Here is a 25,013-nt window from a genome sequence, read left to right as displayed (position 1 = left end):
AAAACTTCAGTATTTAGAAACCTCCTTTGGGCATGCAAAGTAGCCAAGGGGATGTGAACACAGCAATGTAAAGAGGTCCTAGGAGTGGATGATTTTCAACATTTCATGCTCTGCAATGGTTTTTGTGTTTATGAATTTAAATGGAATCATTGCAGGCAGATTTTTTTGTTGTTGTTTTTGAAGTAAGCTCTCTTGTTGTAGGTGATGGGGCAGAATTCTTATATGGAGAAGGGCAATGCCCCCATTCTCCCAATAGCTAGACTCGTCTCTGTCAGTAGCTGCTGAGTGCCAACAGGATGGTAAAACCAAAATGGGTCCCCTGAGAAATAGGTGCCACGCATTAGCATATGTCAATGAACAACAAAATATGCAGCACAAAACATGTATCCCTCCAAACCTCTTTCCAGTAAGCATGCTCTGCACTGTGCCAGAGTCAAAGAATGCAGAAATTTGGTGGGAAAATAAATCTAGGGGAGGATGGGGCCCATTGGAGTCCTCTATTATCCTGGGAAAAGACAAGAGTGGGCAGGGACTTTGACGTGGGAGTCCTCTTGCTGAGGATACCTTGGACCATTTTGTAGCAGGCCACTCTTGCTTCAGGAGAAATTCCCCCCAGAAAGCTTTCTGTAGATTGCTTTCTCCTTCACATTAACTGCAATTAACCCAGATTAGCCTCTCATATCCTATTCCAAGCAAAATTCTATTATATACTGTCTGGGCTATTTTGTTTTAACTTGTATTGCTTGGGGTCTCATCTTGGGGAAAAGGTATGAAATAAATAATCGGGTTAGAAGTACTACTAGGAATCCCAGAAGAATGTCTTGAAATGCTGATGAATGTATATATATAGCTGTCCCTAGAGGATGCCCTGGTTTCAATTCAGATCCTTTATGACTAACCCCACAGGATTCAAAGTTGTTTTGTTTTTTAAAAAAATGAAGCAGAGGAAGATTATGCTCCCTGGAATAAGCGTGGGTATCAAACCAAGGCAGTACGAATGGCTGATGTCCAATGTCTTAAATGCCTAGACTTGGAACAAAATAAATCAAAGCCAGTTTTTCTCAAGCCTTCCCAGCAGCTGCAAAACTCCCACCCATTGAAAAGCAACCAAACTCAATAGGTGGTAAGTCAATCTCCATCTTTAATACTGTAGCAAGATCATTTTTTTTTTGTTTCTTTTAAGTAACCATAACATGATTCCGACAGCATGAATAATAAACAGTGGATGACAAAATTTCATAATTGCACTATGTATTTTAGTTGCAATGGTTTCCCCTGACAATGCCTGGAGGTTTTCACCTGAATGTGCTGCAGTCCCTTATCACCATTTCTCCCATCAGAAATGATGGCCAACAGTTCTCCTCACAGAGCATTTCAGTGCCTATCCACAGATGTTTTTTGCTCTGCTAATTCAGCGTAGTTTTCAAGTGATGCGGGCAGGTAACTGAAGTGCATTATTATTTGTGCAGTAGCTATGTATGGTACATAGTACCATACATAGCACCCCAGAGCACTTTCCCCCCAAAAGTGATTTACCTTGCCCACATGGTTTTTTGGGTGGATGATAATCTGTAGGAAACCCCAAATGGCAAACACTTTCCCATTCGGTTGTTTTTCCTTTCCTACCAAGTGATATGTTAACATTACACAGAATAGCACCATAGCCAGAAACACCATGCCTGATTAATTTGTCATATGAAATGGTCTATTAATGCCCAGATGACCTACTGCCAGCAATTCCACAGGAAATACATTAAAAACATCCCTTCTTACATGTTTATGAATAATGAATCTCCTTTTTTAAAGGGGGAAGAATAAAATTTTGAGCCTCACAACTACTTGCTCATTTGCTTTTCTTTACAAACAGCTAAAAATACATATATGGGGCTGATGCAGACAGAATAAGCTCTTCCCTGCAGCTCTTAAACTACAGCTGCTGAGGCAAGGTGCAGCTTGCATAAGGCATTCTCATGAACTCATAGCTAAGATCTGAATTGGAGCCTCCTTAATCTCCAGCTCATGATCTTAGCCATCTTGCTACATTAGCTTCAACCAAAGGGAACTAACTCAGCAGGACAGAGACACCAACATTCCCTCTTCTATACAAAAAAGGTCCTTTTTGCCAATGCCTCTCTTCACCTAATGGGCACAGGATTATTTGCCATGTGTTACCATGGTTGTTTGGGGTCGCCCTGTGTTGGTGGACTAAAAGATAGTTGGAAAAAATCAAGAATTCCCCCCCTCCCACTATCCAAGGTGATCCTAACATTTGGTAAATTCCCATGGATTCCAGTGGATATGCAAACACAACTTTCCTCTCCTTTCACAGCATCTTAAAAGGCCTCAATGAAGAGGCCATACACAATACTAACTTAACCCAGAATAGTGGAAAGACTGGAACAATTTGGCTTAAGCCACATTCTACCCATTTCACCTTCTAAGCCTGTGCATACTCTACAACTAGGGAGCATAACTGCTGGCTATGACTGCTATTTTTACATAGGCCACTGGCTTCTTAAGTTTCTTGACATCTGTAAAATAATGGAACAATGGAGCAGTGTTAGATGAATTACAGTTACTGTACAAAAACACACTGGCTATGCCTAAGCAGGTCAAGAAAGTCTATTTGTTGATTCCCCCCCCCCCCCCAAAACAAATTGGAATGTACCTCCTTGTCCTTAAATTATGCAGTGTGACAGAAGCCATGGGCTTTGCACATTTCCAAAATGTTAAGAGTTGAGTGAGGCACACTTTTTCTGAAATAGAACTAGAGACCACTTATACAACTTAGTTTAAAGAATGAAAGGCATGGCCAGAGCAGTTTTATTCATACAGGGATAAATCCAGCAACCTTCTTCAAAAGCAAGTAAATCTGACACCTCTCTGCAGTAAATGTGACCAAATGATCCAACCACTCCCAGAGCAGAGATCCAGCATCGTTACCTTGTTGTTTTTGTTGTTGTGTGCCTTCAAGTCATTTCTGACTTATGGCAAGCCTATCATTTTCTTGGCAAAATTTGTTCAGAGGAGGTTTTCCCTTTCCTTCCCCTGAAGCTGAGAGCATGTGACTTGTCCAAGGTCACCCAGTGGATTTCATGGCCGAGCTGGGACTCAAACCCTAGATTCCAGAGTCATAATCCAACACTCAAACCGTTATGCCATGCTGGCTCTCAGCATCATATCTTATGGACCACTAATACCAACCTAAAGTCATGCTTTACTTTTTGGGAACAGGTGTCTTTTCCTATAACTTGCTCATGTGTAACAGTTTTGCAGGATTCATCCCATTAGCAGTTAAATTTTTAAGCTCTCAATAAGGCACAAACAAAACACAGTATGATGTTAAAATGAGCAGTTTTCTTGTGAAAGGGGATGGGTCCCTATAGAGTGGATGAACAGTACTTGTACACTGTGGCTGTTTTGAAAGCAAGTCTCGATATTGGTATCCTCATGTCTAGAAGTTGTATTTTTATGGAATTTAGTTCAAAACAAAAGCATTGCCTGTTCTGAAGTACCAGCCAGACCAGAATTGTTCACGCAAACAAAAGTCCCCTTTGTTACAGCAGCACTAAGAAGGCAGCCACTCAAAGGGAGACACTGAGAGCCACAGAGACTTTTCTTACCCTCTTTAGATGGGGGACGGGGGTTGCGTTAACGACAAATGTAAAGGGGAAAACAACATTCATTCACTTAGTCACTAAGAGATACAGTAGACAGCATTACAGTATTTATACAGGAGGTGGAGTGTAAGCAATCCATTTAAAATGTTACAAAAAAGTAAGAAATAAAAATGAGAGGAACGATGCAGTGGAATGCTAAAAGACAAGAGCTAGGCTCAGTTCTTGCTACTGTGTACAAATTGCCTCAATGAACATTGAAACTGAACGTACTTCTGCAAGTGATGGGCTGGAGGACAGCGATTAATTCCAGACCACCAAGTGGACATCCAGGCTTTTGACACTAAGTGTTTCAGAGGGTATTAGACAAAGCAGACATTCTGCAACACAGAGAAAGTTGGAGTGAGATACCTGACCACTCATCATGGATGAGATGAAGAGGAAGGGAAGGGGGGAAAAAAAAGCTTAATGACACAGTAAAATAGTTGTGTTCAGAATTTCTACCTTCAGGAAACTCCCTTCTATAGGAACTCACCCAGTGAGAGACTTCTCTCCACCTTTCCAGAAACCCCAGTATATCAAATAAACTTCTAGGGGATGCAGGGCATGGAGTGAGCTGGCTAGGCCAACTGAACTTGTCTGCTCCCTGTATGAATTTATGTTTCCTTGGATTATTGCTCTGTATTGCAGGCCAGTAGAGGCGATGAGACTTCTCCTCTCTGGCTGCCCATCATCATTCATCTTTTCACTCAAGCATTCCAAGAGGCCAAACCCCTCTTATCTATTCAAAGGAAGAAGTGCACCACGTTCCTACCTATCCTACATGATTCATACATTAAAACTGTGGAGGACAATTTATTTCATCCTCACAGGACTGAAAAGATCAGGAATTACTAGCTTTCATTTTCTTTGTGACTCCCCTTTGCTTTGGACCAGCTTCACTATTACTGTTAACATGGTAGTGCAATTCTTGATATCTTTGTGGATGCTTGTACATCTAATAAGATGTACCCTTCTTTAATAGGTACATGTTTTAATACACATGAGAGAATGACGCCCTGTCTGATTGACAGCCACCTTTCCCTTAAACTATTAAATTTTAGACCTGACACAGTCAGTCACCAGACAGAAGCAGCTGTTAGTGAAAAGCAGCATCCAGAGGGAACAGACCCCCTATGGGTTAAGATCTCTTCTCACCAGGCTTACTTTCAAAGCCAAAAATAATTCACAGAAAAAAGCAAGACTTTAGCTACAGTAAGCTTACTGGCTTCCCACTTTGCAGTGTAATGAAACTGAGGTTAAAGCTCTGAAAACTGAAGTCAAACTACAGCAGCCTGAGGCATGATAGCACATGATAGGTACAATTCAAACATGTATAGCAGATTTTGCCCAAGGTTTCTCCTAGCCTGCTATAGAACCAGATCTGCTTGACATGAAATGTGTATCACTCTATGAAGTTTTAACATTGGGTACAGAGGTATTTAGCCTTCGTGGATTGATAGCACAATAATGTTCTGGAGAAAAACCAGTGTGAATTTAGTGACTGCTTTAGTTGGCCCATGTAGCTCCATGATTGTTTGCAGGGCAGTGCTGTGTAAACTGGCTTATGAAGAGAATCCTCTGGGCAACTGAATGCTTTCCCACAAGGGCCGTTGTGTCTGTATGTGGCTTTTAACACGGCCAGGAGTTCTGTTTTTACAAGGAGAAGAAAGGCATCTGAAATACTTCCTGAAAATGGTTCACACCTGCAACAGGATGGAAATGGCTCCTTCCGTTCCAATCCACTTGCTTCAGAGAAAAGCGCAGAAAAACAGCCGTGTCCAAAACCTGCAGGAAGTGCTTCCTGTGACAGCACAGTTTGGGCATTTGTTAGTATTCTATTATTTCCTCAGCAAGTTGATCAGGATTATGAGCAGAAGAACCATGAGATTCAGTCATGCTACTGGTGTCCATCCACAGAGGAGCACAGTATCAAGCTCCCAAGACATGGTTTTTATAATGGGAATCTTCTCTGTTGGACAGGAAGAGCGTCTGAGATTTCATTGAGAAAGGAGCTAGGTAAAGTATTTGAGCTCCAATTTGTCATCACACAAAAAACAGGATAATCACCACCAGCAGAACAACAAAGAGAATGATAATTGCACACCACTGTCGCCGATCTGCAAAAGAGTATGTATGGTTAGTCCTCTGTTTTTCAGGAAGGATAAAGAAGGAATTCCTTTGCATTTAGTAGTGCTCTAGCATATTAAAGCCCAGAAACTCAGAAGTAACAGATAATGTGATGTTGATAGAGAATATTTTCAATATAGCTTATTTGGAACAATAATTTGGTACAAAATTATGCTCCATGATAAACTCCCTTTTTTGCCTAAACATTAAATCTTCCACAAAACGTTGCTGGTAATACATCTAAAGGGTTTGGCAGATATCTTCTTTTTGGCCATCCCTTAATTTAAAAATCAAACCAACCTAAATCTCATCATAGTTTAGAAAATATTTTTAATTTCTTTTTGTTGCCCTTTCCCAGTCTTCTACAGCAATGGTTTCCAGAAGCTCTGTTCTAAGGAATGCCTTCCATGCTTGCTTGGAATTTTTGTATATAGAGGATTGTTGAGCAAGTTTTAGGAACAACACATTTCAAATGGTCTCACAATCACCCCAAATGAAGCTAAAGAATGCCTTAGTTCACTCTCAGCACTTTCCTCTACTTGAATTTTTACAAGAGAAGATTTACAATGGTAGCAAAGCTGTTGGGGGGGCATTACTGATTTTCTCTTTACTGGTAAGCTTCTAACAAACTCCCAAGGCTTCCGTGGAATTCACTTTGAAAGAAACTATTCTTTCCAGCCAGGTCTTTACTTTCTATTCTGTTGAAAGATTAAGACACCTCCACCTTTCAAATGTAACTGAGCTATTGCTTTTGGAATCCTTGAAAGATAACATTTTAAAAATGTGGGATTGAAAATTTGAAGAGTTCCACTCATATTGTTTTAGGAAAACAAAGACATCTGCCTCTCACCAAGCTTCTATATCACAGTGACATTTTAGATTAACTGGCTGATCGGTACACCAGGATACAATGGTCACAACTGAAACTGAACATTTGAGAAATCAGTAGACGTCAGAAAGCTGAAAAGCCACTAAAGCAGGGTTCCCAACCCCAGGGAGTGTGAAATGGAATTTCAGGTGGTGTGACAGAGTGGCTTGTGTCCTTGAGTGTCACAAGTCATCACTCAATTTCCCCCCCCTGAAATAAATTAGAATCTAATTGCTCAGTTTAGATCTGCATTTAATGCACTGTGTTCTAAGCTTATACTTTTAAGTTCAGTTTGCTTACCCATAATATTGTATGTGGTTCAATTTGTAGTTCAAAATTTAGAAATTAGGCTTCATCTTCAAATGTGATATTACTTTTGTAGGGGGTGCAAACACTAATCAAACATTTCCTAGGCATGTGGGGTGTAGAAAAGGTTGGGAACCACTGCACTAAAGTAATTACCGTTGACTTCCTGGAATCCCACAGCCAGAAAAATCCAAATAGAGCTTTTCTGAGGTCTGCTAGTTCAGCCCCTGCAATAAAAGAAGATTTAATGTGTTTCTCTTAGATTCTGTGCTACTCACCACTGGTCATGTGGGATACTTTTGCAAGCTTCTTCATAACATTATCTAGTCGTGACTGCGTGCTGTCCATCTCATGAGCGAAATCATCCAACATGCTGGAACCACAGGAAGAGGGGACAGAGTGTCAGACAAAGCAATAGACTAATTTTTAAAGTTTAAGACTTAATTTTAAATTTAAATTCATAAGGGGAAGACACCTCACAAACACACATTTTACTAACATTTAAAATCTTTGATTCCTTGCTACTGCCCCCCTCCATTCCCTTGCTTCTCTCTCTCAGGGCTCTGTGCCTTCCTTGCATCTTGCGTTCTTTTCCATCATCCTCACAGAGGCAGTAGTTACTGTCCACAGAGGCAAAGTAAGGAGAGAGAAATGCAGAAGTGCATGTGTGTGTGGTGTCACACACATTCACTTTCCTCTCCTTACCTGGCCATTGGGAATTTTTCTGAAGCCCACTGCTACTCCAATTGGTCCTTTCCATGGTTGAGCTTCCAAGCTCACATGCACACTACTCTTTCCTCACTTTCTATTGCCCCTCTAGAATGGGGCTGCTGCTGCTTCCATGATGATTAAGGAAATGAACAGGAGATGTCAGCGGCCACACAGAATAAGGCTGGCAAACTGTACGTCTCTAGTATAGTCTACAGAAGTATAGAGGAAACACGTGTTAGCCTGATCTATGCTGGCTGTTTCAAATCTCCCTGAATGAGAGAAAAGCAAATAAACTGGCTCCTTCTATGTCTGTTTTTTTAAAGTATCACTTTAAGGAAGAAAGCAAAAATCTAAAAGATCTTCTGCTGGGTTAGATCCTTGATAACCACTATATTCTACATGCTGATCTTTTCACTAAACAGCCACAAAACAGCCTGTAGGAAGCCTCAGAGTCAAACTACAAGCTGCAGGAAAAACACACATATCTGTTTTTCAATGGTATTGATGGCTTTTGGATTTAAATTTAAAGCACTGGTGAAAAATTGCCAGCCTTGCATGGGACAGGGGCTGTTTTAACCTTGCTCATGCCGCTTGCCTACTAACAACTAGTCAGCCCAAATTACTTTTCTACCAAAGTTAAGTGAACCTCCAGATTCACTAATTTCTCTTCGCATAAGACATCTTGGACAAGAGTTGTTTGACAACACAGAGACAGTGTTAAGAAGTTAGTGCACTTGTGGAACAGTTAACTGTTTGAGCTGGGTTAAGAAAACCTGACCAACAGTTTTACTTTTTAAGTTCTACAAGATTATGAATTTTCCTATAGGGAGAAATTTGTCTTCACAAAGGCAATACATCACTTGTTAGAGCTCATTTCAAAGAAACATCTATTTTTCATTGCCTACTAAACTGAGCTAAACTGCTTGCTTTTGGTGCTGGTTGAGAACTGAAGAGGAGTTTCTAGTGGGACAGACCAAATGTGAATCTAATCCAGAACTATGGTCCAAAACACACTGCAGAAATAATCCAGTTTGAGACCACTTTAACTGCCCTGGCTCAGTACTAGGGAATCCTGGGAATTGTCATTTAATGTGCACCAGAGCTCTCTGACAGAGAAGGCTAAATGTCTCACCAAACTACAGTTCCCAGAATTCCCTAGCATTCAGTCAGGGCAGTTAAAGCGGTCTCAAATTGGATTACTTCCGCAGTGTGTTCTGGACCTTTGTTTCCAATAGTGGGCAATCACTGTTTTCAGGGAAGCCCACAACCATGACACACAATGTCAAAAACAAAGTGAACGTTTACTGCTAAGGAGGCTGGTACAAAGAGATATATACTGTGCACTGAGTGACTAAAATGTGTTGAGTACTTACACTGCTTGTTCATCTAGCTCTCCTCCAATGCGCTGGGACATGTTCTTTAATACCCCAATGCTGCCAGAGACCAGCTCCAACTGTTCATCCTGCTGCTCAATGATTAACTGGTAGCCAAAAACAGGAGTGGGGATAAGGAGGAGTTTATATAGTTACCATCACATTGCCAGCTACAGTTGATTTGTGTGTGCAGACTGTCTCTTGCAGCTTCCTACATAAACAATCCTAATTTCCTAAGCACAGAGACACTACCTGTAAGGAGAAAAAACAAATCTCCTCCCACCCCCAAAAGATTCTAAGGGAAAAACATATGGTTCAAATTGCCTTATCAGATTTTTTTCTTCTAAATCAGAATGGGCACAGGGAGCACACTGGTCCACAATTAAAATTTGGTGAGCTGTATCTCCACATATCCACTGCAAAAAAATTGGGGTTTTGCCTCCTAAGCATCCTCTAAGGGGACATTTCTGACAGGTCCTTGGCTCTCAGTAGGACAGGTACAGGAGTGTTGCTTTTAATAACAGGAAATAACCTGGAAGTCAGCTTCTACATCATTTTTTGTTATGGAAAAAAAGGCTTCTTTGGGGCCTAAGATAGTTGGCGGGGAGGCATGGCAAAATTGCCTTCATGCCCCCTAGAAAATGTTGGAGCATAAAAAGGGATCGTGAACTGGCAGGAGTGAATCCCTACAGACTTACATTAAAAAGCTGGCCTCTTTGGAAGATGCTATGGAAAGATGGGTTCAGAGAACCTTTTTGCTGGTGTGTGCATGGCATGTAGTGGCTGATGCTAATAGTAAAGGGGAAGAATGTGCACTTGGGATAAGGGGACCATGCACAGGACCTGGATAGGAACTCTGAATAGACAGCTGCCTATTCCTGCTTTGCTAACAACAGATCCAAACAGGTACAAGAAAGCTACGCATGTTATTTGGATATAGAATCATAGAATCATAGAGTTGGAAGAGACCACTAGGGCCATCCAGTTCAACCCCCTGCCATGCAGGAAATCCAAATCAAAGCATCCCTGACAGATGGCCATCCAGCCTCTGTTTAAAGACCTCCAAGGAAGGAGACTATCACCCTCCGAGGGAGTGCATTCCACTGTTGAACAGCCCTTACTGTCAGGAAGTTCCTCCTAATGTTCAGGTGGAATCTCTTTTCCTGCAGCTTGCATCCATTGTTCCGGGTCCTGTTCTCTGAAGCAGCAGAAAACAAGCTTGCTCCCTCTTCAATATGACATCCCTTCAAGTATTCAAACAGGGCGATCATATCACCTCTTAACCTTCTTTTCTCCAGGCTAAACATCCCCAGCTCCCTAAGTCGTTCCTCACAGGGCATGGTTTCCAGACCTTTCACCATTTTTGTCGCCCTCCTTTGGACACGCTCGTTTCTCAATGTCCTTTCTGAATTGTGGCGCCCAGAACTGGACACAATATTCTACGTGGGGCCTCACCAGAGCAGAATACAGTGGCACTATTACTTCTCTTGATCTAGACACTATACTTCTATTGATGCAGCCTAAAATAGCATTGGCCTTTTTAGCTGCCGCATCACACTGTTCACTCATGTTCAACTTGTGGTCTACTTGGACTCCTAGATCCCTTTCACACGTAGTTTCATTCAGCCAGGTGTCACCCATCTTATATCTGTGCATTTTATTTTTCTGCCCTAAGTGCAATACCTTACATTTCTCCGTGTTGAATTTCATTTTGTTAGCTTTGGCCCAGCTTTCTAGTCTATTCAGGTCATTTTGAATCTTGATCCTGTCCTCTGGGGTATTAGCTATTCCCCCAATGATTTTTGTTGCACCCCAAAAATCATATTTGGGTATTAACTATTTGCTGATGAAATAAGATTTGAAAATTGGGCTCTTCGAGTAGCCAGAAAAGAAAGGGGTTATTTCACACATTTTGTTAATACCACAGCTGTCCATATCCCTCAACCCTTGTTAGTCATTTGAATATCAACACACCAGGTGTGTGCGGGATGAATGTATCTCGGCATTAAAGTAAAGAGTGCTCAGGCTCCTGTTGCCCTGGGTTACAACAGAGAGAAAAGAGTATCATTCGCCCTCCTCACTGTTTCCCTGTGAATTCCTCAACCTGGCAGCTATACAACCACCAGGCATCCTCCCTAACCTCTCTGTTTCTATCACTTACAACTTCCTGCTACTCTTCCCTGCTCTGTCCTCCCTATACCTATTCCTTAATTGGGGATTTGCAATTTGTGCCTGCTTGTGAATTCACAATGTAATCCCATGACATTCTTACAGCAAGACCTTCACTGCAAATCCTAATTACATTAGTAGTCAGTAGGTTTCTGGTCAACAAAACTGCCTTTCCCCCACTCCACCTTTAGGTGCACTATACACAAAGTTGCCAAAAAGAGACTGTATAGGATGAGACACAGGAAATATCCTACCTGTTGCTGTGCCTGGTGCTCCTCAATGAAGTGTGAATTCACAGACTGCATTTCACGATCCAAACGGCCATATTTGTCAGGCACAGAGCTCCAGTTATGAGTTGCACTTTCACCCAGAAGTACCTATATATCAATGAATAAATGAGAAATAAAAATTAAATGTGGTGAATAAATGAGGATTGCTTGTTTCACTATAGAGTTCTGAGCAGTGATGGGAAGTGACTTTTCCTCCATATGAGGAACATTGGCAATTAAAGTCTTTGTTCTAGTTAAACAGATTCTGAAGAAGGGTAACAAATGTTCAATAAGAGAGCTCCATTTTTACAGCCTAAGTTCTAGAGTTTAATTTTGGTGGTGCAGGAACAAAAAAACAAGACATTATGGCATTTTCAAGAATGTGCCACAGTTTGAAACTTTAACATGTGGGACCAAAACTCATTTAAGATTGGCTCATGCATCTGTAAAGACATATGGGGTGCATCCACACTTCAAAAATTGTAGCACTTTGATTCCACTTTAACTGCCATGACTCCATCCTATGAAATCCTGTGATTTGTAGTCTTTGAAGGATTTAGAGTGTTCTACTACACTCCCTTCAACAACTGCATTAGTGCTTTCTGCCACAGACCTTTAAGTATTTCACAAAACATCAGATCTCAGGATTTTACTGAAAGAAGCCATGACAACTGAAATACTACAAAACTGACAATCATGTAGTATGGATACTTCCATGGATAGGATTGTTGTTTTGCATCCTGAAGACATGAGACCCCCTTGACCACCATCATCCTGAACTTGGGGGGGGGGCATTGCTCTGATTTATAACTGCTTCACCCCAGGGGAGAAACAAAAAGGAGGTCTTGCTGCTGTTTCACACAAATGAATGCTCTGCAAGAACTATGACTATTTTTAGAAAGGCAGAGTTACTGTCTTTGGGCATGTGCCTTGTCAGGAAAGATTAGCCTGAACAAAAACTCCTTCCTACAACGTTATGCTGAATTTATAAAGGAACCCCAATGTCCATAAATGTTCCAACCTTTGTAGAAACATTAGAAATCTTCTGTATAACATTGTAAATATTGCTACCTTAACAAACCTGAAATTAGATTTCCTTTTAGAAGTGTGCCTAATGCACAATATTTAAACATGGAACATCTAGTACAAATGCCTCAACCACATCTAATATATTCTGCAGTCAAGTTACTAGACAATCTAGCAATATACTGACCTGCCTGTTCTTCCTTTCAGCCAGAGCTTGAACAGAAGTATTTGACATCTGGTCTTTCATATCCTATTTCATTAAAAACAAAAATAAAACCACAAAACACAAAAACTGTTATTATAAGGTGATTATAACTAACAGATATACTGGTCTACAAAGCAAAACTGCTTTATTTCTAGGACAGGAAATGGCCAGAATCCTTTTGGTGTCATAAGGTGCTGCCACAAAGCAGAATTAATGCAGTTTGACACCTCATTAACTGTCATGGCTCCATCCTAGTGAATGTTGGGATTTGACGCACCAGAGTTCTGACAATGAATGCTATCTTACAGTACTACAAATTCCAGAATTTGATAGCTCTGAGCCATGGTAGTTACAGCAGTGTCACACTGCATTAATTTCCAATGTAGATGCAGGCTTACACATACACATATTTCCCTATGGAAGCAGATGGACATTTTTATCTGATGCAGAGTATTTGTTTTCAGTTCAAGTTTGTGAAAGTGGAGTTGTGAATATGGTGCCACTGCACATGCAGATACAGATATGCATGCATATGCACATGTACACATGTATCTGCATAAACAAAAATATTTGGTTGTACATTTGGTTACGTATTTGGGTCTATTTTCAGCTATGCAATGTTGCCATTCAATACAAGTGTTGTATAGCATGATCAATACATAATTCTGTAATATTTACGCAATGCAAAACCATTAGATGATCTCAGCCTTTATATCATATCTTCATCTGTTCACATTTAAAAACTGTGAGAACAACTCCTTGATGTTCTGGTGGCACAGTGATTAAATGCCTGTACTGCAGCAACTCACTCAAAACCATAATGTTGTGGGTTCAATACTAGCCAGGGTTCAAGCTTGACTCAGGCTTGCATCCTTCCGAGGTCGCTAAAATGAGTACCCAGCTTGTTGGGGGCAATTAGCTTACAGTTGTAAACCATTTAGACACTGCTAGTTCAGTATGAAGCAGTATATAAATGAAGCTGTTTGTTTGCTTTGTTTTGTCCACAGACAGACTTCCTTGGACACTTTAGCACATAAAAGTTATATTATCAAGGTTGTTAGTGATGCTACCCATACAAATTCACCCAGGAATTGATCTTTGGTTACATCACTTTTGCCTTGGTTACATCACATTTGGAGTACTATAATGCACTGTAAATAGGGCTGCCTTTGAAGAGTGTTCAGAAACTTCAGCTGGTCCAAAGAGCTGCAGTCAAGCTGCTAACAGGGGCAGGTGATAGAGATCACACAATACCCTTGTTGAAACAGCACCACTAACTGCCAGTCTGTTTCTGGGTACAATTCAAAATGTTGGTAATGACCTATAAAGCCTATTTGGCTCAGGTCCAGGCAATTTGTCAGACCATACCTCCCTATATGAGCCGTCCTGGGCTCTGAGATCCTCAGGGGAGGCCCTTCTCTCCATCCCACCACCATCACAAGCACGGTTGGTGGGGACATGAGAGAGGGCCTTTTCCATGGCTGCCCCTAGACGCTGGAACTCCCTGCCCAGGGAGGCCAGAATGGCCCCATCCTTGTTATCCTTCCACCGGCAGGCTAAGGGCTACTTGATTAGACAAGCTTTTAAAACAGAAAGTTTTTCAGGCATGTGATGGGATGTTGCCATATTGTTTTAATGTATTTTAAGCATTTTAATCTTTTTAAACTTGGTTTTAGCATTGAATTTGTTTTAATTATTATAGTAATTTAATTCTATTTTAATATATTATTTTTGTATGTTTTTAACTGTATGATTTTTTTAATGTAAGCCGCCCTGAGTCCCAGCCTTGGAAGAAGGGCGGGATATAATTAAATATCATAAATACCTTCTCCTTATTCTTCTTCTTCCTTCAGAGGTCCAAAACACACTGCAGAAATAATCCAATTTGAGAGCACTTTAACTGCTCTGGTTGAATGCTAGGGAATTCTGGGAACGGTAGTATGGTGAAACATTTAGCCTTCTCTGTCAGAGTGCTCTGGTACCACAACAAACTGTGATTTCCAGGACTCCCTAGCACTGAGTGAGGGCAGTTAAAATGGTCTTAAACTGGATTATTTCTGCAGTGTATTTGGACCAGAGTGGACATGTATATGATTGCTCTGTAAGACATACTTAGGAATCATTCAAACAAGTGTACTAAGGACTTAGAAACAAAGAATGGTTAGCTGTGTAGTTTTCAACCAATGGGCATTGTGAATGGCATTACCCTTCTATGCTGGTGGGACTGTGTATTCTTGTGAGGCATGAGGAATTTGGGAACCAGATGAAATGTGCAAACAGCTACTGGGCAGCAGCAGGAGTGGGGGGTGACACTGGTGGAGGATCTCCCAAACATCAGTGGCATCATAGCTAATGCTTGCTAGTACAGTCCGCCCTTGCCTAACGTGGGGGATCCGTTCTGGACCCCACCGCGTAAGGCGAATTCCGCCTATGCTCAAGCCCCATTAGAAACAGTGGGGCTTGTGTGTGGTGCGGTGGTGGCGCGCGGGGCGCCACGGGCGCGCACGCCCATTCATTTGAATGGGACGTGCCGCCCCTTGTGCCCTGTGGCTTGAGCGTGTGTGCTCAAGACCGCGTAAAGCGTGCCCGCATATAACACGGGCGCACTGTACTGCACAGAGGGAGGCACAGTAAACCTCTTTTGAATGTCTGTTACCCCAAAAACTCTAGGATGAAACAATCAAAATGAAACACGATATAGTGCCGGAAGATGAGAATCCCAGGTCAGATGACACTCAGTGAGCTCAGGAGAAGAACAGAGGATAACTACATGCAGCACTGTGGCTAATGACACAACTGGACTGAAGCTGAAAGGATGTTCAGCTGTTGATGTGCTCAGAGACGAAAGGAAAGTCTGACTACATATGCACAGTGCATATCATAGGAACATGGAATGTGAGAAGCATGAATCAGGGGAAGCTAGACATAGTGAATCAAGAAATAGAACATACAAACACTGCAATACTGGATATGTGGTAAACGTAGAAAGGAATGGGACATTTTGAGTCAGGTAATTACAGTGTTTTACTCAGAAAATGAAAATCTATGGAGAAATGAAGTGGTATTTATAAGTTAAGAGAGATGTACCAAAAGCAGTCAAAGGATACAATGCAAAACCTGACCGCATCATGTCAATAAGACTTTAGGGGAAACTTATCAATATAGCCTTAGTCCAAGTTTTTGTTCCAACAAAGAGGCAGAAGAAAAATTGAAAGATTCTATGTTGGAGTGAAGGAGGAAATTGATCACACCCCAAAACAGGACTCCTTGTTGTGTATTTCTATTCCGTTCAAGGTATCTGAACAGAAAAACATCTTAGATAAAGACCCACATATTTCCACATTTACTAGTTTTATTTATATCCTACTCTTCATAGGACATTTAGGAAATCTCATAGGAATTTTGTTATCACACATCCAGGGGAGGGAACAACAGCATTAGAACATTCAACAAGACCACAATAATCAAACAATAAATGAGATCAAGAAACAATAACCAGCAAGGTTATTATAGCACCAACTAACTGCTCTTAAATGTCCAGATAAATAGATGGATTCATGACCAAACACTCAGGGTTTATTAAAACACAGATAGTTATTGTTAGTTATTTTTTGCCTGACTTGTCCTTGGAAAAGACACGTTCAACAATCAATATTCTGCATTTGTTCGTGTTCATATGTCCTCTTCATCTCAAAGACACAGGTTGCTTTGCTCTAACAAGTAATCAAGACTTCTGTTGTATAATGTGGTTATGTCCTCAAATGCCTTACCCTGACCACCTGTCGTGTGCTTGCTATGAAGGATTTTCTTATACCCAGTTCTGTCGCATCAAGGTTGAACTTCCGAGGGTTAGCTTCAACAATGCGTTGAATAAGGTTAAGGAAACTGTCTGATACATAGATTGCCCCAATAACCATTAATATGGCCTTTTAAAAATAATCATTTTTCTGCATAAGGAAAAAAACCGAAGTAGTAGTACATTCCATAAACCATTTTTAGAACTTGTTTACAGGATAACTTGAGGCACGAGAGAGGTAACTTTCTGCTCACAGCTACACCTCCAGCTTCCATTATACCAAGACATACTTATCAGATTAAGCAACTGTCAACATTATCAGGTTTCCTGGATGAGTACTAACCAGGTTCATTTATCAATTAATCAGAGAACCCAAAGGATATTAATAGTTTCATCTAAGTCCTCAAGATCCCACTCAATGCTCCTTAGATTGTTCCTTAGCTCATTAGTGGTCCAGTCAATTTCTTCTCTTGTAGCTGTGGATGGATCTTGCAGGAGCTCTGTCCATCTCTGGAACAGCCCCTGGGCAGTGTTCACTGCTTTCTGAACCTCCCTGGAAGTAAAAGAAAATATATAAATTAAAGACTATTTAAAATGAAATAAAACCTCATCATCACTACAAAGGATACCAACTTGCTTTCCGTAAACATTTTGAACTTTTATAAGTATCTAATCCTTACATGCCTGCATTCAAATATAAACTATTTTAAGCTTGGTCTTTGATAATACTGGTGCATTGACGCTGAGACTACGGGTCAGTTCATATATACCCTCCTGTTGGAAGATTTGCTGCACACAGAAAAGGGGTGTGTTTGTGTGTGTAATCCTTCACAATGCACCAAAAGGAACATGTTTTGGGAGCCATGTGCATCAAAGCGCAGTTTGTTTATTCTTTGTCAGTTAGAGACAAAGTAAATGAGATTGTGCTAATTTGGTCCTATGTCTACATCACAGGCTAGCTGATATCTAAATTGGAGGCTATATCCTCCCACCTATAAAAGAACAGAGAAAGGTATGCTAAATGAGTGTATCAGTTAGGCCCACTAGTGTTACAGGGCAGGAGGAATGATCAACATACACAGCTTAACTTGCTTTTGGTCCTTAAGGAAATATTTTTAAAATAGCTATCATGAAAATAGAAGAAAATAGAAAAATGAAGAGTTATCTCAAGCAGAGGTGGGCAATTGTGGCCTTCCAGATAGTTTTGATTTGCAGTTCCCACAGTCCTTCACCACTGAATATGCTGACCAGGGCTGATGGCATTTATAGGCCAGAAACATCTAGAGGACAACAGTTGCTCACAGATTAAAGAGACTAAAATTTACTGTTCACAAGTGCATATGGTGGCTTTAGAGCAGAAGTGGAAAACTTTTAGCCTTCCAGACGTTTTGGACCTCAATCTCAGTAATCGCTTCATTGTTGTGTTATTATGTGCCTTCGAGTTGTTCCCAACTTATAATTATTATTATTATTTATAGCCTGCCTCTCCCTTTCGGATTGTGGTGGGATCCAACAAAAAACAAATATCAATCACAAGCATAAAGTCATAAAATCACAATCCCCATTCCCTACAAAACCAACAAATTAACCAGTCTAAAAATATTTTGGGTTAAAAATTCCAATCTAAATTAAAATTATAAAACAGACAGGTAATAGTAGAGGCTATAAACAGACAGAGGGACAGTCTAATTAGTTGTTGAAATCCACCAGAGAAGGCCTGCCGGAAAAGATCCATCTTAACTACCTTTTTTAAGGCAACCCCAAGTCTATCATGGGGTTTTCTTGGCCAGTTTCTTTAGAAGTGCTTTGTCACTGCCATCCTCTACGGCTGAGAGAGTATGACTTCCTCAAGTTCACCCAGTGGGTTTACATGGCTGAGCCAGGATTCAAACCCTGGTTTCATCACAGTCCAGTGTTCAAACCTGGCTCTAACCCCTTATCATGGCCTATACTGAGTGGACCAACAGAAGTTGAAGTCTAAAATGTCTAGATGACCAAAGTCTCCCCACTCCAGTTTAGAAGCCTTGTAAAAACCATTTTCAGGTAGAAAAATGTCAGATTCATTTTTTAGACATTAAAGATCATTATTTCATTAACCATAGCTATCCATGCTCGCTTCTCTATTGGCAGGAAGAAGCTATTACAAATACCGTTTTACAACACCTAGACCTGACTCCTTTAGTTTTCTGACACTGACAAAAATCCAATGCTTGTCCTTTACCTCTAGCTATCTCTGTTCCACGCTGGTGTTAACATGCTTCCTCTAAGCAGCATGTGCTGTATTCTTGACTTTTTCTCATTCTAGACAAGTTTGTAAAATAGATTTAACAGAGACAACAAGAAAGGAAAGAAAGAGGGAAAGAAAGACCATCTGATTTATCGTAGCATAAGCTTTTGTGGGTTACAATTCACAACATCGTAATCCATGAATGCTCATGTTAAAATAAATCAGGTAGACTTAAAGGTGCTACAAGACTCCTTTCTGCTTCCTTCCTCATTTTTCATACTGTCTCTTTGATATTTCACTGGTGTGTCTGAAGGGAAAATGAAACATCAGATCAGAATAAACTGGCACTTTGACAGATGAAGGGTGTGTGCATTTAATAATACCAGGCAAACCAAAAAAAACTACCCTTAGAAATCAAATGGTAGAGGTAGTGAGTGAGTTAGTCAGGATTTCAATAAACATGTCAGTGGCAGCTTACCACAAAAGCTTTAAGTGAAGCATGGTCTTGCCTACCCCACTTTGTTATGGCTAAACAATGCCTGATGTACCATGATGAAATGTTTATTCTGCTTCACTTTCCATAACATCATTTCCACTACACAGGAAATTTTCCATTCATGAAATCATCATCCTGTGACAAACAATGGTTTATTCCTTCATTTCCCCAAACATCCAACAAACATCTCTGAACACTCACGACCTTGTTAAGGACTCCATTTGGTTGTGAAATAACCTTCTTATTCTGTTATTAAAGCCACAATCTATTTCACAATTGCTTGCTAACCTTTGATGAATATAAAGTTCTGCCTTTACAACCTCAGTTTGTGGAACCAACTTTTTTCTTCTACCTGACAGTTGAATCTAGCGAAGCAAAAGTGTGCTGGCTCAAAATTCATGGAGCTCAGCTGTATGTGTAAAATTCTGCTGATCATCCCCAAAGTTGAATACCATGCCTCTAGTATAGTGGCATGCCTCTATCGATACTGAACATACCAGGCAAACCTTGGTCTCCTATGGGGGAAACAGAAAACCCTACAGTGGCCTGTTTATAGACCAGTTCAACATACTAATCTTTACCAGAATAAACAATGTATACTGAATGGCAAATACAAGGGATGGAAAATGATTGTGAACTTATTCAGACAACAAGCAATTACATTTTAGCCTTTAATTCCAACCACTCGGAAAAACATTCACAGAACTGTGGATTCATAAAACTATGGTTTGTAGACAAAACCTTTATTCGCACAGTGCATGTAAGTTTTATCAATCGCTTTTTTGAAAAGACAATTAATTTAATGTGAGGAGGAAAAGGAGACAAAACACCTAATCTTCATACATACAAAATGAAGTACACTCAATAATGGGAAAGTGATGCTATTCACAGTAGAATTGTAACACTGCAGGGAGAGGGCTGGATGTGTTACAGGTAACTTGTGCAACACAGGAACGGCAATTACTTCAGCATTGCACAATGGCCATAAACAGCTGATGGCAGCAGAAGTGGAGTTGCGCATGTAGAACCACTGCACATGTGTACACTCTAAAAGGTAATCTGCGCTTATCAAATGTGGAATGGGACCCATTCCTGAACATATGTTGCAACACGTTGTTATTTTTATGGGGGTAATTCCCCAGAAGATAGTAATGCTATGCTCTCATAATGTAGGACTGCAGCCTTAGTGTGTGTGCGCTATTACCTACTTGATTACATGAAGTCTAGTAAAAAGCATACTTTAATATTTCACTGAACTCAATGAGAAATACCTATATAACTGATTTCAGACACCAATAGTGTGGTATTACAGCACAAATCTCTTCCCCTTCCACTTGGTTTTCTCTCCTATGTCACTAACACTTTTCATCCAACCACTCTAAATCTGGATGGTCATATCAAAGAGTCACCTAGGCTGCATCTGCACTGCAGAAATAATTCATTTTAACACCACAGTTAACTACCATGGCTCAATACTATGGAATTCTGGGAACTGTAGTTTGTTGTTGCACTAGAGCTCTCTGACAGAGAAGGCTAAATGTCTCACAAAACTACAGTTTCCAGAATTCTATACCAATGACTCATGGCAGTTGGATAAGCAAACTGGATTATTTCTGCAGTGTGGACACAGCTGTATTCAAACATCAGACGTAAGCAGAAATCTCACAAGCGAGGGAGAATACCAGTAGCCTTCCCACCTGTTTTAACACATAAATCACCTTGAAATGTACACTGCCTCTGAGCATGGAGGCTTCATTTAGCTGTGATAAGCAGCTTTGTGACGTGGTGAATCTTGGACAAGGACTAGGCAGGCTCAGGGTCAATCTTTCACTGGGTGTCCCTGGGGCAACCACTACCTCCTGTCCTGACACCCCCCCCCCCGAGGATTGTTGGGTGCAAAAAAATGGGGGACGACAACGACGACATGCATCTTGCCTTAAACAATAGGTGGGATGTATATGCAACAAATCTTTCCTCCATGAACTTGTCTTAACCCTGTTTCTAAATAAAAAATCAATATACCACCAACACATCATCTAGCATCAAAAACAAACCCAGTCAATTAATTATATATTGCTCAGCTGATAGTCAGATTTCACTGGAGGAGTTTAACAATCTAGGATCTCAATGAGGTGGTCAAGGTGTTAGTGGGTATACGTCAGTGGGTTTGGTCAGCGCCAACCAAATGATTCACATGTGAAGGGCCTCTGCCTGAGACCCATAAATGTGGCCCATAAATGGCCTGGGTCTAGGAGGCAGCTGAGCAAATTAGCCTGGCTTGGGCGACCTCTGTATCTAGAGTTCAGGTCCCTCAACAGGGGACCGTCCCTGAGATCTTGGAGGACTACTCCCAAACAGCAGAGAGCAAGGCAAGTTAGAACCACCGAGTTGGAAGAGACCGCAAAGGCCATCCAGTCCAAATCCCTGCCATGCAGGAACTCACAATTGAAGCCTACCTGACAGATGGCCATCCAGCCTCTGCTTAAAAACCTCCAAAGAAGGAGACACTGTTTCACAGAACAGTTACAGTTTGGGACTACAGCTCCCACAACTGGGGGATTATGGGAGCCCCAGTGCAAATAAAACCCCAAACTCCCTTCCCGCCAGGGTGATCAGAGGCCACCCTCCTTTTCCAGGAGATGCCCTACATTTCCAGGAAGAATTTTAAAAAAATGCCCTCCATTTTGAGCCTAAGAAGCATGGATTTACATTTATAAACATGAATTTACATTTATATGAGTGATCCTAGGTTTTGTTCCATCAGGCCCTCCCTTTCTCTTGAATGCCCTGCACTTGTCCTCCTTTGTGGTTAGGGCAGGGCGCCCAGACATGTCCTCCTTTTCCAGGACACATCCGAACTTCAATCGCCTTCTGTCCAGGAGGAATTCCCAAATGTCCTCTTCCTTGGAGCCTGCCTTAGAAACATGGGTTTATATTTCCATGGGGACCTACTAAAACAAACGACAGTACTTGCCCATAGGGAAACCATACTTGCCCACAGGGAAACACTGGAGAATACTTGCCCATAGAGAATCATTGGAGAACACTTGCCCATAGGGAAACATTAGGGAATACTTGCCTATAGGGAAACACTGGGGATTATCTGCCCATAGAGAAACACTTGGGACTACTTGTCCATACAGAATCATTGGAGAATACTTGTCCATAGGGAAACACTGGGGAATACTTGCCCATAGGGAAATGTTGAAGGATACTTGCCCATAGGGAATCATAGGTAAATACTTCCCCATAGGGAAACACTGGGGATTATTTGCCCATAGAGAATCATTGGTCAGTGCTTGTCCATATAGAATTATTGGATAATACTTGCCAATAGAGAAACATTGAATACTTACCCAATGTTTCCCTATGGGCCAGTATTCCCCGTCTCCATATGAGCAAGCAATTCCCAATGATTCCCTATAAGCAAGTATTCCCCTATGTTTCTCTATGGACAAGTATTCTCCAGTCTATCCCTATGAGTAAGTGATGCGATTCTAGGCTGCATCAATAGAAGTATAGTGTCTAGATCAAGGGAAGTCATAGTGCCACTGTGCTCTGCCCCACCTGGAATATTATGCCCAATTCTGGGCACCACAATTCAAAAAGATTGTTGAGAACTTGGAGGAATACTAAAATGGTAAAGAGTCTGGAAACCATGAAGCCCTATGAGGAACGCCTTAAGGAGCTGGGGATGTTTAGCCTGGAGAAGAGAAGGCTATGATCGCCCTGTTTAAATACTTGAAGGGATGTCATATTGAGGAGGGAGCAAGCTTGTTTTCTGCTGCTCCAGAGACTAGAACCAGGAGCAATGGATGCAAGCTGCAGGAAAAGAGATTCCACCTCAACATTAGGAGGAACTTCCTGAGAGTAAGGGCTGTTCGACAGTGGAACACACTCCCTTTTAGTCTCCTTCTTTGGAGGTCTTTAAGCGGAGGCTGGATGGCCCTCTGTCAATGGGGATGCTTTGACTGAGAGTTCCTGCATGGCAGAAGAAGGGGGTTGGGCTGCATCAGGGCCCTTTTTGGGGTCTCTCCCAACTCTAGGATTCTGTGACCCTATTCCCCAATGACTCCCTATGGGCAAGGGCTGGCATTGGTCTTAGTGTGTCCCTTCCCGCCCTCCTTGCTTCCTCCTACCCTGAGTCTGGGACGCGGCTGAGGGGGGCGAGGAAATGGCCGCCCCTAGTTCCGCCCCCCGTTTGGCTGAGGGGCGCCCGGGATCCCTCCTCCTCCTCCCCTTCCTCTCCCGCCACCCACCCTTTCACCACGAAGAAGGGGTCCTCCATGGACATGGCCTCCCTCCTCGGGCGCCCCTCGACGCGCCGCTACGCTTCCGGAACTTCCCCCGCGCCCTCAGCTGGGCCGGCCAGGACCTCCCTCGCCTTGCCGCGGCGGTCCCCCACTCTTTCTTGCCGCCCGGCAGGCTTCCTCGGCCATAGGCGCCCCTCTCACGTGACCTGGGGCCGCCCTCGGCTTTCCCCATTGGGCGAAAGAGAAGGCCTCACGTCACGTGACAGGAGAGCCACGGGGGCCCCGCCCCTCGCTGCCACTGCCATCGCTCCATCCAGTGGAATTCTGGGAGTTGTAGTTTGTGGTCCCTCTCTATCTCTCTCTCTCTGACAGAGGAGAACAACAACAACAATAACAATAATATGTTTGTGTTTATTTATACCCCGCCTTCCTGCCAGTACAAGGACTCAAGCAGCGTACAAATCATCTAAAACAGCAACTATAAATGTTTAGAAAGAGTGACCAAATATTATGTCACTGCAAGGGAAAGAAATCCATGCCTCTAAATCATGTTCAAAATGGAGGACATTTTTGGGACTCCTCTTCTGGCCCCAGACGACCAGGTGTCCTCCTTTTTCCAAGGCACGTCCTACATTCCAGCCCCTCCTGTCCAGGAGGAGTTCCACCATGTCCTCCATTTTGAGCCTGACTAAAGAAAGTGGTTCATGTGGTGATAAAGAAATGCCTTGTGCTGCCATTTTGCTACATTAAATAGAATATACATATATAAATATATTCATGATATGTTATTTATTGATTGATTTATTCATTCATTCATTTATTTATATCCCGCTCTTTTCCCAGGACTGGGACTCAGAGCAGCTTCACAGCAATTAAAAAACAAACAAACAAACAAAAAGTACAATTAAAACATTTAAAAAATAAATAGATAAATGACATGCATTAAACAGAATGATTAAACTAGCCCAACCACTAGTTTATTAATAACTAATAATTAATAACTAATAACAACTAGTTATTACCAGTTAAGGTGCAACTGCCATTTTTGCAATCAGGAAATAAAGAAGTCTAGTTGGAGGTTTGGCGTAGTGGCTTTCACAGTCCTAATGTATAAGGGTTTAAAAATATTGTGATAAAAGTTACATTAAGGTTTAAAGTCCCTAGTCGCTCCTTAACTTGCTTGAGGAAGAACACAGTGCGCACAGAGAGCCTTTTGCACTCACTGCGTTGCCCTCAGACACTGTCTGAGCCACACTCCACTTTCCATAGTCTCCTCTTTGGCAGGCAAATATTACGCCTTAAGCCTCTGCTATCCAACTTCCATATCTCTGTTTTGGTTAGCTCTGTAAGGTGATGCTGCTTGAATTACTATTGTCGGTTTGATTGCACTGTTGCATGTGTCTAAATAAAAATCTTCTTTATTCACCAACCGTGGAGTGCTCCAGTAGTTAATTCTGGTATAAATACATAGATAAATAGGTGGAAATGATCCTCAAAGTTATCCAGCCTCTCGCAAGCCTACATGAGC

At 41.6% G+C, this 25,013-nt stretch overlaps 1 protein-coding gene across 1 annotated transcript; it reads right to left on the bottom strand.

Moving 5' to 3' along the window:
* Positions 1-1,123: 1,123 nt before the first annotated feature.
* STX6 (syntaxin 6) lies at positions 1,124-23,678 on the bottom strand. Its single transcript, XM_042461596.1, has 8 exons — positions 23,492-23,678; positions 16,893-17,062; positions 16,484-16,578; positions 12,696-12,758; positions 11,468-11,590; positions 9,045-9,151; positions 7,239-7,333; positions 1,124-5,776 (listed from the first exon to the last, which is right to left on the bottom strand). Exons 1-8 carry the CDS (start codon positions 23,524-23,526, stop codon positions 5,703-5,705), a joined length of 762 nt encoding a protein of 253 aa, XP_042317530.1. The 5' UTR covers positions 23,527-23,678; the 3' UTR covers positions 1,124-5,702.
* Between the last annotated feature and the right edge of the window lie 1,335 nt (positions 23,679-25,013).

The sequence above is a fragment of the Sceloporus undulatus genome, chromosome 4, assembly GCF_019175285.1.
Source record: "Sceloporus undulatus isolate JIND9_A2432 ecotype Alabama chromosome 4, SceUnd_v1.1, whole genome shotgun sequence".
Lineage (NCBI taxonomy): Eukaryota > Metazoa > Chordata > Lepidosauria > Squamata > Phrynosomatidae > Sceloporus > Sceloporus undulatus.
The sequence above is the reverse complement of the archived record's forward strand: the minus strand, read 5'-3'. Positions and strand labels throughout refer to the sequence as shown.